This window comes from Apis mellifera, linkage group LG8, assembly GCF_003254395.2.
Source record: "Apis mellifera strain DH4 linkage group LG8, Amel_HAv3.1, whole genome shotgun sequence".
Taxonomy (NCBI): Eukaryota; Metazoa; Arthropoda; class Insecta; order Hymenoptera; family Apidae; genus Apis; species Apis mellifera.
The window spans coordinates 6,252,591-6,268,564 of NC_037645.1; the positions used below are offsets into that span (position 1 = coordinate 6,252,591).

At 28.1% G+C, this 15,974-nt stretch overlaps 4 protein-coding genes across 7 annotated transcripts; 3 read left to right on the forward strand and 1 right to left on the reverse strand.

Moving 5' to 3' along the window:
- Positions 1-158: 158 nt before the first annotated feature.
- LOC100577269 lies at positions 159-3,859 on the reverse strand. 3 transcript variants are annotated; one of them, XM_016913682.2, is made up of 4 exons: positions 2,499-2,695; positions 2,362-2,398; positions 511-756; positions 159-419 (listed from the first exon to the last, which is right to left on the reverse strand). In XM_016913682.2, the coding sequence occupies exons 3-4, from the start codon at positions 728-730 to the stop codon at positions 286-288; spliced, it is 354 nt and encodes a 117-aa protein (XP_016769171.1). In that variant the 5' UTR covers positions 731-756; positions 2,362-2,398; positions 2,499-2,695; the 3' UTR covers positions 159-285. The 3 variants fall into 3 exon arrangements, 2 of the variants coding, with proteins under 2 accessions (XP_016769171.1, XP_006563921.1); XM_006563858.3 differs by lacking the exons at positions 2,362-2,398; positions 2,499-2,695 and adding an exon at positions 817-1,030; XR_003305263.1 differs by lacking the exons at positions 159-419; positions 511-756 and adding an exon at positions 3,284-3,859 and having other exon boundaries at positions 2,293-2,398; positions 2,483-2,695.
- On the forward strand, positions 1,182-2,091 carry LOC724708 (39S ribosomal protein L23, mitochondrial). Its single transcript, XM_001120599.5, has 3 exons — positions 1,182-1,340; positions 1,559-1,832; positions 1,940-2,091. Exons 1-3 carry the CDS (start codon positions 1,327-1,329, stop codon positions 2,084-2,086), a joined length of 435 nt encoding a protein of 144 aa, XP_001120599.1. The 5' UTR covers positions 1,182-1,326; the 3' UTR covers positions 2,087-2,091.
- A 145-nt stretch (positions 3,860-4,004) lies between the features above and the next one.
- LOC409770 (probable tubulin polyglutamylase TTLL1) lies at positions 4,005-6,932 on the forward strand. The gene is made up of 9 exons (XM_006563860.3): positions 4,005-4,233; positions 4,369-4,521; positions 4,667-4,732; positions 4,815-4,987; positions 5,047-5,233; positions 5,307-5,508; positions 5,598-5,828; positions 6,280-6,389; positions 6,465-6,932. The coding sequence occupies exons 1-9, from the start codon at positions 4,166-4,168 to the stop codon at positions 6,598-6,600; spliced, it is 1,326 nt and encodes a 441-aa protein (XP_006563923.1). The 5' UTR covers positions 4,005-4,165; the 3' UTR covers positions 6,601-6,932.
- A 245-nt stretch (positions 6,933-7,177) lies between these two features.
- On the forward strand, positions 7,178-15,955 carry LOC724571 (atrial natriuretic peptide receptor 1). 2 transcript variants are annotated; one of them, XM_001120461.5, is made up of 19 exons: positions 7,178-7,300; positions 7,761-7,929; positions 9,574-9,739; positions 10,142-10,222; positions 10,524-10,803; positions 10,951-11,060; positions 11,440-11,628; positions 11,897-12,117; positions 12,314-12,550; positions 12,856-12,976; positions 13,046-13,254; positions 13,347-13,497; positions 13,823-13,982; positions 14,099-14,259; positions 14,402-14,568; positions 14,691-14,837; positions 14,921-15,113; positions 15,194-15,467; positions 15,619-15,955. In XM_001120461.5, the coding sequence occupies exons 1-19, from the start codon at positions 7,201-7,203 to the stop codon at positions 15,912-15,914; spliced, it is 3,432 nt and encodes a 1,143-aa protein (XP_001120461.3). In that variant the 5' UTR covers positions 7,178-7,200; the 3' UTR covers positions 15,915-15,955. The 2 variants fall into 2 exon arrangements, with proteins under 2 accessions (XP_001120461.3, XP_026298371.1); XM_026442586.1 differs by lacking the exons at positions 7,178-7,300; positions 7,761-7,929 and having other exon boundaries at positions 8,182-9,739; positions 13,347-13,506.
- Positions 15,956-15,974: the final 19 nt, after the last annotated feature.

Consider the following 15,974-nt stretch of genomic DNA (forward strand, 5'->3'; position numbering starts at 1 on the left):
AATTAAATAATTCAAAGTTTCATTGAAAGGTAAAAACCAAAGTTTTTTTTTATAAAACAATAGAATTTTAAATCGAAAATGTCATGTTCGTAATAAATTATTTTTTATAATTTTAACTCTTTCTTGTATCTCATTTTCTATTAATATCGCATTATTTGTCGTATTATTTATTAAGTTTAATATAGTATCAATTTGAAATTAATATTTTTAAAATATAAGCAATATAAAAGTTACAATAGATTACTTATCAATGAAGCTTATAATTTTTCCTGCAATGTATATCTGTCACTTTTCTTCGTCGTCCTCACAATAATCCCATTCCTCTTCTTGCAAATTTGACCTAAGCATCGATGGTGCTGCGCTCTCTTCTGGTTTCGAATCGTTATTACCAGCAACACAAGTTACGTTACATATATATCCTAGAGAAAAAATTTAAAGATTATTTATAAAAAAATAATATTAAAATATTTAATATGCTTTCAAATAAATTTTTCCACATGGAAGAAGAACCTCTAATCTTATCCATTAAACCTTTATCCTTTTTTACTTCTTCTTCTTCGTCAGATTTTTGCATTATATTTTGATAAAAAGTAAAGCCAATGTCCATTGCGTGATTAACTATAAATTGAAGAGTACAAAGGACCATAATAAGTAATATTGGTAAGCATAAAGTAGTTTCTACATCGTCCAGGAAAAGATTCAGCCATTCCGGTAATAAATCGCAGCTCATCTTCGATTAAAAATGTCAACAAAATTCTGGAAAGCGTTTAATATAATCCTTTACTTCATACAAGTACTTAATAACGATCTTCTTACACAAATTGTTTCGTTGTCAAAGCGGGTTTCGTTGCGAAACAATTTCGTGAAGCATATTCTTGTTAATTTAGCTGAAGAAAGAAGTCATGCCGAAATACACTTGGACGTCTTTTTTACAGCACTGAATCGGTTCAAAAGCTGAATGTTTTATAAAATCGATTATCGAATCATTTATGAATTTCGATTTTGTTAAGAATTTTCAATAAATAAATTTAAATGAGAAAAATTCCAATCGAAATCGATTTTAAAAAAAGAAACATTCAAAAATTTTATTTTACAAGCAAGAAAGAAAAATTAACATAAAAATCAAACTTGTTTTAGATTTAAAAGAATAGAACTATGTATATTAAATATAAGACGCATCTGTTTCGCCATCTAGTTTATATAAGTGAAAACTGTAACATAACCTCTATGTACGAATGAAATGTTAAACTTTGTTTATATGCATTTATATAAGTTTAATATAAATAAATTATTGCTATTGCAATAAATTTTTTCTACGAAACAAAAATGTCTACTCGTTGGTAAATATACATTTTTCCTATAATAATAAAATTAATATACGATTCAAAATACATTTAAAATATATATATTGAATAAAAATATATTATATTAAATTAATAATATTATAATATTAAAATATTATATTAAATATATTCTATTAAATTAATTGATGTATTATGTATATATATATATATATATATATATATATATATATATATATATTTATTTAATTTTATAGGTATCCTTTATATCAAAAAGGTAACCCACAACTTAGAATATTTCTTCCAAATTTTTGGATGAAACTTGTAAAACCACAACATAACCAACCAAAAAATGTAGTAGAATTTCACGTTTCAATGGAAATGACAAGAATGGATATAAAAAATTATTTAGAAAAAATTTATGACGTTCATCCTGTGTATGTGAATACTAGAATTGCTCTTGGAAAAACATATATGCCAGAAAAATTTGTTGTTAAAGAAGATGATATAAAAATAGCTTACGTAGTTCTAGTAAGTATTAAAAAAAAATTCATATTTTAAATAAAAATATTTTTGACATTATATAATATATATCATATTAAATAATTAAATAACATTAAAAAAAACATTATTTTTAGCCCAAAGATCAATCGTTTAAATTTCCTGATATAGTTCCTAAAGATTCAGAAGACAAATATAAAGAACAAGTAAAACAAACAGAAGAAAACTTTCGTAAGTTTACAAAAAACAATAAATGCCCTGGCATTCCCAGTTGGTTTCAATAAAAAAATTTATTTAATATAAAAATAAATAAAGTTTAATGATATTAATCTGTATTTGTTTTTTTATGTCTCTACATTTGTTACAATAATATAAAATAAATACATTGTTATCATAATAAAAATAGTTGAAATAAGTAAACAAAATGATGATAGAATATATGTCTACTCATGATAATAAAATGTGATAAGAAAAATATTAATATATTTTAATATTAAATTAAATAAAGAATATATTTTTAATATTTAATATTCACTCAACATAAAACCATATGACTTACATTGAGGACATTGAGCAATGTCAAGCAAAAAAATTGTCTGCAAAAAGGAAAGAAAAAAATTAAAAATAATTAAAGAGGAAGTAACTTCTTTTCATTCATATTTCATTTAAGGATATGATACCTCAAAGACAACACACCTGTGGATGAATAGGACAGAAATAACGTACTCTGCCCTTTGTCAAATAACCACAAACATTGCAGAGCACAAAACCATGTGGTCTATTACAAAGACATTCATTAGAAGATAAATTGCTTTGTGTTATTCCTCTTCCTCTAGCCCTTCTCATTGGATTACGATTGCCAAATTTTGAATTGAAATACATTTTGTATTTTCCTAATTAAATCATTAAACATTTATTAATCAATAATTATAATACAAATATTCTTTAATAAATATTATAACAGCAAGTAAATAACAATTTGTATATATCTTGATAGTATAAATAGTATTAAAGCAAAGGAACACAGAAAAATTTATCTTTAATTAGTATTTCTTAAAATGCATTGGTAAATACGAAATTAATAAAAGACGCATTTCGAATTATAAATTCATGACACAAATTCCAATGCGCAAACATGATTCACTCGTATATTCACGACGGTTTTGGTACTCTCGAGCAACGTTTAATTTCCGGTTCGCAAGTAATAATTGCCTCTTTGTAGTTCGCTTTTAACGTTTAATTCACATCGTTTCGACAAAATGAAACAGTGTTTCGAACAATACTATTTGCTGTACGTAAAAGATATTACGATATGATCTCAAAATAATAACTGACCACAAAGAATATGTGAAACATTCGTATTATCGATATATTAAATTTTTTTAGATCTCAAATATCTTCTTAAATTATTTATCAAATGTCTTTTCAAACTATTTATCTTCTTAGATAATTATAAAACAATTTTTTAAATACACGTATACCTTTAACAACCACTTGTTCTTTCAAAATAACGAATCGCGAAAAACACTGTAGTATAAATACGTATTTATTGTCACATAAATTTAAATGCGAAAAGGAAATTTAAAAGCAAAATAATTGGTAGCACAATTTGGAGATATCACGAATTTAAAGTGATTTTTTATTTTTAGTACAAGAACTATACGATTTCATACGTCTTACCGGTCGACACGCTAGCGCGTTTCTGGCACGTAAAATGATCGGTCAACAAAGATAGAAAAAAAATAAGAGCGAAGTATAAACACACTTGAAATCAGCCGGTTGTGCTTTAACATGAAAACAAACTATTCATTTCGGGCTCAAATGTTGATTTATCATAATATAACCAAATCAGTCTTTTTTCTATAGAAAAAGGTTTTCTTCCCTAACGAAAACGATTGAATTTTTCAAAATTATGATCGATTTGCAACGAAAAGGACGTTACAACAAAAATAGACATGGCAAGAAGGTACTATAAAACGATAATCGATCATTTAATCGACTTAATTTAGAACTCTAAATACACAAAAAAAACTTTTATTTGCTAAAGTATTATAATTATATGTAATATAATATAATTAATTTTAATATTAATTTATCAGATAATATTAAAATATATATTGTAAAATAATTAAATTTTAAATAATTATAGATTAAAGATAACATGTATGTTAGAAAGAAAATAAAGTAAAAATACTGTAAATTAAATATGAAATATTAACCGACTGTGTTTAACTTAAATTTTATTATTGTTGTTTGTTTATCATATTCGAAGATCTCCATGCGCGGGAATTCGATATATATACATAAATTTTCGAATTTTGTGTATCCACGGTGAATCGATTTAACTTGTAACACTAAAAGGCATGGCGTCCGGTACAGTAGTAGAAAATAAACGTGTAGCAAATTTAAACGTATCTAATAATCATGGCAGGTAAATGAAAATGAAAAATATATGAAAAAAAAAGAATTTATATTATATAGTTAATAATTGGATCTAATTATTATAAATGGAGGAAGAAATTGTTTCAATATTAATGTGATTAGCTATATTTCCTTTTTCTTCTAGAAAAATTCTAAACGTTTACAGAGTATCGACAAGTGGAACGGACAAAACGAAAGTGACATTTTGTACAGATGTGGACAAGTCTGTAATCGTACATAACTTTGAAAAGAGAGGATGGGTTCAAGTTGGTCCGGAAGATGATTGGAATTTCTATTGGTAATAACAATTTAAAATTAAAAATATTATTCTTTTATTATTATTTTATCTAAAATATTTTTATTAATAATTATTATTTCTTTACGAAATAAATAAAGAAATAAATTAATTCTTCTATAAATAAATTATTTTGAAATTATTATAGGGCAGTCACGCAATCATGCAGAAATATATTCAGCGTGGAAACTGGCTATAGGATGGATGACAAACAGTTAAATATCTTTTATCAAAAATATAATAAATTTTAATATATACATATAAATATTTTGATATATATCATATATTGCTTTTAGAATAATCAATCATTTTCCGAATCATTACGAATTGACACGAAAAGACCTTTTAGTAAAAAATATAAAACGTTATCGAAAGGAATTAGAACGCGAAGGAAATCCTTTGGCCGAAAGAGGAGATGGGAAATATATTTATCTTGATTTCATACCTGTTACGTTTGTTTTGCCAGCAGGTAGAATATTATTATTATAGCTATAATTGATATATCTAACGTGATGAATTCATCTTTAGATTATAATATGTTTGTGGAAGAATACCGTAAATCACCTCAAAGTACATGGATCATGAAGCCATGTGGAAAATCACAGGGTGCTGGTATATTTTTAATTAATAAATTAAGTAAATTGAAAAAGTGGTCTCGAGAAGCAAAAAATCCATTTAATCCAAATTTGACGAAAGAATCATACGTAATATCTAGGTACAAAATAATATTTTGCAATTTACATTAAAATAATTAGAAATATATTATTTATTTTATAATAAATATATAGATACATTGATAATCCGCTTCTAATCGGTGGCAAAAAATTTGATCTTCGTTTGTATGTTCTTATTACATCTTTTCGGCCACTGAAAGCATATCTGTTCAAATTAGGATTTTGCCGGTTTTGCACGGTTAAATACGATACTAGTATCCAAGAATTGGATAATATGTACGTTCATCTTACAAATGTATCTGTGCAAAAACATGGTGTAAGTAAATTTTTCGTTTCTTGAAAAAAAAAAAAAAAGAAAAAGAAGAAAAAAAAGATAAATAAAAAGATTTGATATCTCTATTGCAGGAAGAGTATAATAGTAAGCATGGTGGTAAATTAAGCGTGCACAATTTAAGATTATATTTGGAGAGCACGCGTGGTAAAACAGTTACAGAAAAATTGTTTGCAAACATCACTTGGTGCATTGTGCATTCTTTAAAAGCTGTCGTTCCAGTTATCGCAAACGATCGACACTGTTTCGAGTGTTATGGCTATGACATCATTATCGATAATGATCTTAAACCATGGCTTATAGAGGTTTTAAAATCTTTTGATAATTTTTTTTATAATTAAAATAATTTCATTATTTTACTGTTATAATATTGATTAAGATAATATTTGACAATTATGAATATATTTTTTACTATTATGTTTCTGTTTTATATATATATATATGAAATATTATGAGTGGGCAAATATTTTATAAAAAAATTTTTTATTTTATTATATTGATCTACAACTAACATGCACATGTCTTTAATCTTTGCGAAGTTTTCTCTTTTTTCCACAGAAAATGAATCCTGTACAAGAAATTGATATCAATATTTTTTATTGAGTTCACCTTTGATGAAATATATTTAAAATACATTTTTCTCAAGATATGATCTTATCGAACTCATTCTTACTACTGCATTATATGTATTTTCAAACTTCACTCGTTTCATTTCGTTTCTTATTTTATCGTTACTAATTCTTTTTCCATTTTTAGGTAAATGCATCTCCATCACTAACGTCTACTACAGTGAACGATCGAATTTTAAAATACAAATTAATCGATAATATAATCTCAATAGTCGTTCCACCCGATGGTGTCCCAGAGTAAGTCTCACATTGATCCCTGAAAAATCAATTTTTTTTTTTCGATATTACTTAATTACTCGATTTTTTCGACAGCGTAAGATGGAACAAATCTCCACCACCGGAAGCGCTCGGAAATTTTGAACTTCTCTTAGACGAAGAATTATGCACACAAGAGGACAAAGAGTATTCGTCGGCGAAATATCGAAGTTCTTCAAGCAAATGGAAATAAATATTCAGGTGTTTCTCAATTAACGAGAAGAAGAATTAATAATAAACGTTATTTTATGCGTACATTAATTTATGAAAAAACATGTCATCCCTTTGATACGAAGTATCGAAAGGAGGTTCAAAATGCGAGGCATGCGTAGATGATACATGTACGGTTCGTTGGTTTCTATCGTCAAGGCGCATGTACCAAATCTTCGAAATGCATATATTTCAACTAGTTTATTTTACTCACACGCACACTATAATTTATCCAATAATTTATCGAGATTTTCCAGACAAAAGAAAACACGTGTGTGATTAATACGTGACAATAAATTGTGTAACAATTTTGCGTTATAGTGGCAGAAACGCGTTGTACCAATCGGTATATAAGGGTGAATCTTCTTCGGGGTTGGTTTAGATGTGTTCTAACTGGCGTTCGTCACGTGATTCCCTTTGCAATACTTGTGATGGAATAATGTTAAAGCATCTAGGAACGAATCTTTTTCACTAAATAATCTTTAATCGCGAAAATCTCGCTTCACTTCTTAATAAAATTAAATCATGTTAATCGAATGTAACGTTTTCGTATTGTTAAAATAATAATCGCAATAAAAAAAGAATGGAGAAGAATCTGTACAAACAGGTGTTGTATGTGAGCGCAAAGTTTCTAATAATCGCAGTGATTTCTCAGACTTTGGGTTCCGTTAACGTGTCACCAGGTAAGATTAAAAAAGTATTCGATCAATTTTTAAAATTTATATCAATAAGGTGTTTACGAAAATTTTATCTAGAATTCTTTTATCATCACAAATTATCTATCATCAAATTAAAGGATAAGGAGAAAATATAAAATGGTAAAAAAAATTAAAACAAAGAAAATATTGTTAAAATCACGCGTTCTTTTTTGCGTGATTTTCTTTTTTTTTTCTTTCGTATCGCTTATATGAATTATTCATTGAAATTATATGAAATTATTCATACTTTCTGTGCGATTTAATTCAACGGCTGACATAGCAACGATTTATTCTACTCGTTTGACTCTCGATTCAATTTCTGCTAAATGTGATGACATGTCACGTGTCTCGTGTTATATTGATTTTATAATAATTAGTTTTCATGATGATCTTATATAAATGATCACATCTTACAAATTGGTTTTCCCTTTTCTTATTTATCCAGACAATTATGAATATCCTCTGAAGGTTTACAACGTCGGTGTTCTTATGGCTTCCCATTTGAACAGTCCTTTCGATCTCGAGAGATGCGGGCCAGCCGTGGATCTGGCCTTGACCGAGGTAAACGATTTCTTAAGCATCCACAACGTGAAATTGCGCAAGGTTCAAGAAAGGTAAGGTGAATTAAGAAAATTTTTTATCTCCTCTCCTTTATTCATCGATACATTTTATAGGAGGAGGAAAAGAGAGATGAGATCTTTAATAAAATAAATTATTTTGTTGAAAATTGCAACGTTAAATGTTGTCCCTATCATTTACTACAAATCATTTTTTTAACATAAATATAAATTTTTGGATAAAATTGCAAATTTCATACGTTCTGTTTACTTCGTTTTCTAAAAAAAAGAATGCATTTTCAAACACTGTTATTTTTTATTTTTGAATAAAAAAAAAAAGAAAAAAGAGTAAACGTTCTAGATTGCGCGTACGCGTGACTATGTATAAACTGACTCACTTTTGACCACGTGTTTCCATTCCTTCCATATCATTACATTAATCCAATTGGACTGTTTTGCACAAACAGAGTTTTGAAAAGAAAAAACAAACTTTTGACGATCAAATTCATTTGATCGCACGATCACATTTTCATAAAACGAGAATAACTGCTTGAGAGATTCGAACGAGAACGAAATCGAAAAAGCAATTCAATTTAAATATATATATAATATATTTGAAAACATGAAAGAAAAAAACATCGAATATTAAAAATTCCAAATATATCCATTATCAAAAATATTGATAGCAGCAATTAACGAAAAATAGAAATTCTTAATATCAATTATACCAAATACAAAGAATATAGAACATCGACTTAAACGACATATTATTTATTATATTATTTAAATACCAAATAACTTATATACTTATATATCGATCAAATATCAAATCTTCGAAACGAAAGGCAAAATTAAAACACAACAATTTTACAAACGAATTTTCACTTTTAGCAAAGACGTAGAATTAGAATAATCGGGGAGAATTGATAAATCCGCATTACGATTCGTTAATTCGAAGGGAACGAAAGGGAAGGATCACGGAACGTGATAATTTGTCGAGGATCGGCCAGTATCCAATCATTGCCCCATTCAACGTCACCGATTAAATCTATCATTATTCCTCGTCGTTCCTTACACTTGGAATGACACTGCAACTCTGCCAACCCCTAACAATTATCAATCATCCGACGTGTATACCTACGTTTCGAAAGTTCCATGGGTTCCCTCGTATCTCCATCTCTCCTCTCCCCTCCCCATACGAACATCACAACGATTTCGATCGTTTTTATCCCCGAACCCCACGTAATTCGATCTGTTTACACGTTCATCCATCAACTCAACGTTTACCTCCTCCTTCCTTTTCCCGCTTCCCTTGTTCGATTTTTACAAGCATTGTGTCCATCCTTTTTTGTTCTAACGTTAGGTTACGATAGAATTGCGTTGTGGAAAACCGCTCCACGAGGAAATATCTACTAAAAGATTGTCGACAAATAATGGGTCGTGAGGTCATATTAAAGAGGATCTTTTTCTTTTTCTCGAAGTGTACGAGGAATAAAAGGGAAAGATAATTTTTTTATTCGAAATTGTATGATTATTTATCAAGATTATTTTCAAAATATTCAGGATGTATCAGGTTTTTCCAGTCAAGTATATAAAATTATGTTCAAAATTTGATACAAAAATTAGAATAAGGATAAAAAAATATTATACATGCTGTTTATTTATAAAGATAAAGGAAATAATAATAATAATAATTTATAGTTATCCATCGTGCAGCGGAGCCGCGGCACCAGGTTTGGCGGCCGACATGCACTTCCGGGACAATGTGATCGCTTTCATCGGCCCAGCTTGTGCTTTCGCTCTTGAACCCGTGGCACTACTTGCCGCTTATTGGAATATTCCTATAATTACCGGAATGGGTGACCAAGTACTGTTTATTTTCATTTAATCCTTCAATTGTTTATTTTGTAATAAATTGAAAAAATATTAAAGATTTTTTTAATATTAATTACAATAATATTAATACAGTTTCTTAATAATAAATATCACACAGTTGACAGGATCATTACATTAATTTCTTACATTGTATCTTAATTTAAAGTACAAAAAATTGAATTTTTACATCTCTATAATATATATATATGTATGTATGTATGAATACTTTTAAAAATCTCTTTTCTTTATCTACATAAATTTAATTTTTGAACGCGATATTACATAGTTATTTAATCATATATTTTTATATTTTGTAATTTACATATTTTAAATATGTAATTTAATCTCATATTGTGTCAATAGATGATAATTAGATTATTTTCGAACAATTAAGCCGCCATCAGAAGGGGAATTATCTGTAACATCGGGCATTCTTGGAAGGATCAATAAGATGGAATGGAGAAACGAAAGCTCGGTAAAAAAGATTTTAATCTCTCTTTCTACGTTCATTACTTTAATTGATCGTGTTATTCGTTTAATTATAGCATGGAGCGTACGCATTCGGTTGGAAAAGAATGCGAGATGCTTCTTATGATATTTTATTCTTATTTATGACTTTCTTAGCAATTAATTGCATGCTCGTTGTTATTCGGAATAAAATTAAATAAAATACATATAAAATAAAAAAATAAAAGATATCATCTATTGCTCTAAAAATTATATGGAATAACATTTCAATATTTATTTATTTTTTTCTCTCTCTCTCTTTCTTTAAGGGAATATTTAAAGACAAGAGCAAGTATCGAACATTAACAAGAATGTCCTATTGTCAATGTCGACTTCGATTGGTATTCTCTAGTATTTTTAAAGAATTTGGATGGTCCCATGTGGCGTTAATATTGGACAGATCAGATTTGTTCTCGTGGACAGTTGGAAAAAATTTGGAATATGGTTTGAGGAAAGAAGGATTGTTAAAATTCGTGAGAGAACTAGATGGAAATTTTGAAGATGAGTCGTACCATTTATACTTACGCGATGCTAGTATGTATGCAAGAGGTAAATGTCCCAAGATTTATTTCAATTTTGTTGTCATTGATTTAATTATTTATCACTTTATTGTGAATGTGTATAATAAATTTTATGTTGAATGTATTTTAAATTTTTTTTTATTTTTTATTGATATGCCATTTATTTTTCTGATAGTGTTGATTCTTAGCGTTCGAGGAACTCTGGTCAGGAAGTTCATGTTGGCTGCTCACGACTTGGAAATGACGAAGGGAGATTGGGCATTCCTTGATGTTGAAATATTTCAAGTAAAAGTTTCTTTATTTTTTCTTTTTTTTTTTTTTCATCAAGTTATATAGTGTAAGATTTGTTTAGATTAAATTAAATTAGGAATTTTAAAAAATTCCATCTAAATTTAAATTTAAAAAACGTGTGATGTTTTACAGGATGTTTTTATTTAAATGCAAAATGACTTGCATCAACTAATAAAATATTTTATTTTATTTGAATATTTCAAATATTTTATTTGAATATATATACAAATATTTTTAAATATAATATTTTCCTGATCTGTAAATTATTTTATTGTGCATTATTTAATATATAATATATTTATTGTTATACAAAATTATATAACTATACTTATTTACAAATATAAAAATTATCTTTTCAAAAAAAAAAAATTAGGGATCTTATTGGGGTGATCACGACTGGGAAGTCGGTGATGAGGACGATACCATTGCCAGAAAAGCCTATGAAGCATTGCTCAGAGTATCTCTTTTGCAACCAACAAGTCCAAGATTCCAAGACTTCGCCGACACTGTTCGTCAAAGAGCTCAAACAGATTATAATTATTCTTTCTCCGAAGGAGAAGAAGTAAATTTTCTTTCATCGCTTTCTAGATATCAGATAAGCTTAAATTGAAGAAACTTTTTGTCATTAAACAAGACAAAAAAAATTAACAAAATTATTTGTTAAAATTATAAATTATCATACATTAATATTAAATATTTTATGAACATTCATAAGATTTCATAACTTCAATAATCTTAAAAATCTGTCCTTTTATTATTCCTTTTTAAGTTATTAAGATATTCATTCAATGACGCATAAGAAACGTAATAACATTTCAATTGTATTCCAGGTGAATTTTTTCATCGGAGCTTTTTACGACGGCGTATATTTGCTCGGGATAGCATTAAACGAAACTCTGACCGAGGGTGGAGATATCAAAGACGGTATATCGATAACGAGGAGAATGTGGGATCGAGACTTCATTGGTATTACAGGACACGTCAGGATCGACGACAATGGAGACCGCGACGCGGACTACAGTATCCTGGATTTAGATCCTATTACGGGAAGGTCAGCGTCAATTAAGCCAGCTATTCCTCTGATCTATTTGATCATGTTAATCAAGCCCCATTGGACTAACTCTGAATATATTCATTCCTATGGAACCGATATCGTTCTACTCTAAATTCAAAACAGAATTTTGATATTATTAGATGATATTATGTTATGGGCTCGCATAGAAGTAATATTAACATGAGATTTTCAGGTTTGAGGTGGTGGCGCATTATTTAGGAGTGAATCGTGAGTATAGCCCCGTAATTGGGAAGAAGATTCATTGGCCTGGAGGAAGAGAAGGTCCACCGGTGGATGTGCCCGAATGTGGATTTCTAGGCAATGATCCGGCATGCACGTCCACCGAAGCCTATACTTTTGTCGCATATACTAGCTTGGCACTTGTTGTGTTCCTCCTTGTTGCTGTTACCGCAATTTGTGTGCTGTACAGGCTAGTAGTTGTTTTCTTATTTAAATTATAATAATTATATTTTATACGAATTGATTTTTTTTAAATGTAAAATTATTATAATATATATACAAGATGGAATTTTATGTATAATATGAAAACAATATTAGTATATCATTAATATTTTATTAAAAAAAAATAAAAATTAATAATTTTTAACTTCATTATCAAAGTTGACAAGAGATTTTTAACAAATATTGAATAAGAAATTATAGATTTTTATTGTAATAAATTTATGATTTTATTTGTAAAAATTATTGATTTGAAGATAGAAAATTGTTCTATAGACACTTAAGAGTATCAGCTGATCTGAACAACATGTCTTGGAGAATTAGACCAGAAGAGTTACTTTTGGAAATAGGAAAACCTTTCTCTTCAAAAATTAATTTACACCAAGCGATCGCTGAGGTGAATTAAAAAAGTGTGTGAATAAAATCAAATAAAAAATACATATTAAAATCAATACTACTTTTATAGAATTTCGGATTGGAACAACGTACTCGTCGAGGATCGCAATTTAGCGGTGGATCTTTACCTCCGACCACTGCATTCACAACGGTTGGAATTTACAAAGGAGAAAGAGTGGCTATAAAAAAAATTACTAAAAAAAAAGTGGTTGATGTCACAAAGAAATTATTATGGGAAATTAAACAAGTACGAGATGTTACTTCAGAAAACACTGTTAGGTAAAATAGTAATAAAAAAATATAATATTTATTATTATTATTATATTAAGTTATTATTTAATACAAATATAAAGCACAAAAATAAATTTCAGATTTATTGGTGCATGTTTTTGTTCTCCATCACCAACGGTTTTAATCTTGACAGAATATTGTCCTCGAGGTTCCTTGAAGGATGTATTGGAGAACGATGCCATTAAATTAGATTGGAATTTTCGAATGTCTTTGATCCACGATATTGTGAAGGTAGAGCAGGTGCAAAAATTATATCATGTTCATTTCATCCAATTATACAATATATATAGTATTATACAGGGTATAAATTTTATATCTAACAATATGATTTTCAATTTGTTAAATCTCATTTTTAAATTCTTAAAAAAATAAATAAATATATTATTTTATAAATAAAATTATTCATATAATTTTTAATCACTCTATATAATTATATTTCTTGCTGTCTCATTGATATCAAGATAACATTTTATTATTATTATTATTATTATTATTATTACTATTATTATTATTATTATATATTTATAAATACAAAGAAACAATTTATTTTTTGCAGGGAATGTCTTATCTTCATGCTAGCGAGGTTTCAGCTCATGGAAAACTTCGATCTTGTAACTGTCTGATCGATGGTCGTTTCGTTTTAAAAATTTCAGACTTTGGTCTTAAAACCCTTACTATTCCTTCTGATTTAATTATGGATGATAGTTATTATACTAGTATGTTAAAATAATTTAAAAAATAGATTAAGGAATAAAATTAGCATGAGATTAAATTGAAATAGAATTAAATATTATAAATTTATTATATTTTTATTATTATATGTTTGTGACAGAACTACTTTGGATCGCTCCGGAACTTGTACCATTAACTGTGACACCTGGCAGTGCAGCAACCCAAAAAGGGGATGTTTATAGTTTCGCGATCATTTTAGAAGAAATTGTAGTTCGTGGTGGCCCATATGAATCTGTGAAATCATTTATAACTTCTCAAGAGGTTTTAAAATAATTTTAAATTATATTATTCCTCTATTTGTAATTAATCTTTGTTTGTTCTTTTATCTATTTGTTGTTCTATTTATTTATGATTAAATATTATGCTATGGAAATATTATTACAATTTTTTATATCTCACCAAGATTGTTAGCCGCGTAGCAGCATCAGAAACCCCACCATTCAGACCGGAAGTGGCACCAAAAGATTGTCCACCGGATATTCTATCTCTTATGGAAAAATGCTGGAATGAAATTCCAGAAGAACGACCAACATTTCATGCAATTCGTGAAACTATACGTGGCATTATGAAGTAAGCTTCAATTTTAATATCTTCTTTAAATACAAACTATTTTTTTTAAATAATAAATTTTTTAAGTCAAGTATCATATACTTAAAAATAAATGCAATAAATTTGAAACCACTATCTTTCAGAGGTTACTGTGAAAATTTAATGGATGATTTATTAAGACGTATGGAACAGTATGCAAATAATTTAGAAGCTCTCGTGGAAGAAAAAACAGAGCAGTTAAGTTTAGAAAAAAGACGTAGTGAAGAACTTCTTTATCAAGTGCTTCCAAGGTAACTTTAACTATTTTCAGAAATTATTTTTTTTTCTCGATAATTTTTCAATAATTTATACACTTATTATTATTTATAATCAGACAAGTGGCTTGTCAACTGATGGCCGGAGAACTCGTTCAACCAGAGCAATTTGAATGTGTGACAATTTATTTTAGTGATATAGTTGGCTTCACAGCTCTCTGTGCACAAAGTACACCAATGGAAGTGGTGGATTTTTTAAACGATCTTTATAGTACTTTTGATCGTATCATCGAATTTTATGATGTTTATAAGGTATTTTAATGTTATCTAAATCAAAACACATGTTTCATAATTTTGATTGAAATTTATATATTTTATATGATTAAATTAAGGTGGAAACAATAGGGGATGCATATATGGTAGTATCTGGCCTGCCAGAAAGAAATGGCAATGAACATGCAAGGGAAATTGCTTTAATGGCTTTAGCAATTCTCGATTCTGTACGTTCTTTCACTATAATGCATAAACAAAATGCACAACTAAGTGTTAGAATTGGTGTACATAGCGGACCAGTTTGCGCGGGTGTAGTTGGGCAAAAAATGCCACATTATTGTCTTTTTGGTGACACAGTAAATACTGCATCGAGAATGGAGTCTTCAGGTTTACGTAAGTCGTTTCAAAAAAAATTAAAAAAAAAAAATGATATCCACTTCATGAAAAAATATGTAATTATAAAAATAGATAGAGTCACGCGCGCATGTGCGTATGAATTCTAATTTTAAAAATTTTTGAATATTTTTATATGTACAATATATAGCACTACGTATACATATTTCTGATGCAACGAAATGTATATTGGATAAATTTGGAACATTTGATTTGGAACTCAGAGGCGAAGTGGAATTAAAGGGCAAAGGACAAGTCATTTCCCATTGGTTAAAGGGTTGCTCTGAACCAGATCCAAGACCACCGACACCGAAATATCGTAAACATAGTGTCAGTACACCAGAAAATAATTTAAATCCTTTAATTTTCCCACCTAATAATATAAATGGTCTAAAAACCAATAATAATACTTTCATTAATTTATCAGAATTACAACAAACCGTTTAATTTTCATAATTAAAAATAAATATAAAAAATATATGTATTATTTTATAGTAAATGTTCTTA

What these genes read in the sequence shown, in the direction of transcription:
- LOC724708 (XM_001120599.5), top strand. An exon ending in AAATAGCTTACGTAGTTCTA is followed by an intron (nt 1,833 to 1,939) that starts GTAAGTATTAAA and finishes CATTATTTTTAG; the next exon opens with CCCAAAGATCAATCGTTTAA.
- LOC724571 (XM_001120461.5), top strand. Translation starts at nt 7,201, where the DNA reads ATGGAGAAGAATCTGTACAAACAGGTGTTGTATGTGAGCGCAAAGTTT. An exon ending in TTGCGCAAGGTTCAAGAAAG is followed by an intron (nt 7,930 to 9,573) that starts GTAAGGTGAATT and finishes AATAATTTATAG; the next exon opens with TTATCCATCGTGCAGCGGAG. An exon ending in CTTTATCAAGTGCTTCCAAG is followed by an intron (nt 14,838 to 14,920) that starts GTAACTTTAACT and finishes ATTTATAATCAG; the next exon opens with ACAAGTGGCTTGTCAACTGA.
- LOC409770 (XM_006563860.3), top strand. Translation starts at nt 4,166, where the DNA reads ATGGCGTCCGGTACAGTAGTAGAAAATAAACGTGTAGCAAATTTAAAC. An exon ending in TATAGGATGGATGACAAACA is followed by an intron (nt 4,733 to 4,814) that starts GTTAAATATCTT and finishes TATTGCTTTTAG; the next exon opens with AATAATCAATCATTTTCCGA. An exon ending in TTAAACCATGGCTTATAGAG is followed by an intron (nt 5,829 to 6,279) that starts GTTTTAAAATCT and finishes TTCCATTTTTAG; the next exon opens with GTAAATGCATCTCCATCACT.
- LOC100577269 (XM_016913682.2), bottom strand. Translation starts at nt 730, where the DNA reads ATGAGCTGCGATTTATTACCGGAATGGCTGAATCTTTTCCTGGACGAT. An exon ending in TTTAATGGATAAGATTAGAG is followed by an intron (nt 420 to 510) that starts GTTCTTCTTCCA and finishes TTTTTTCTCTAG; the next exon opens with GATATATATGTAACGTAACT.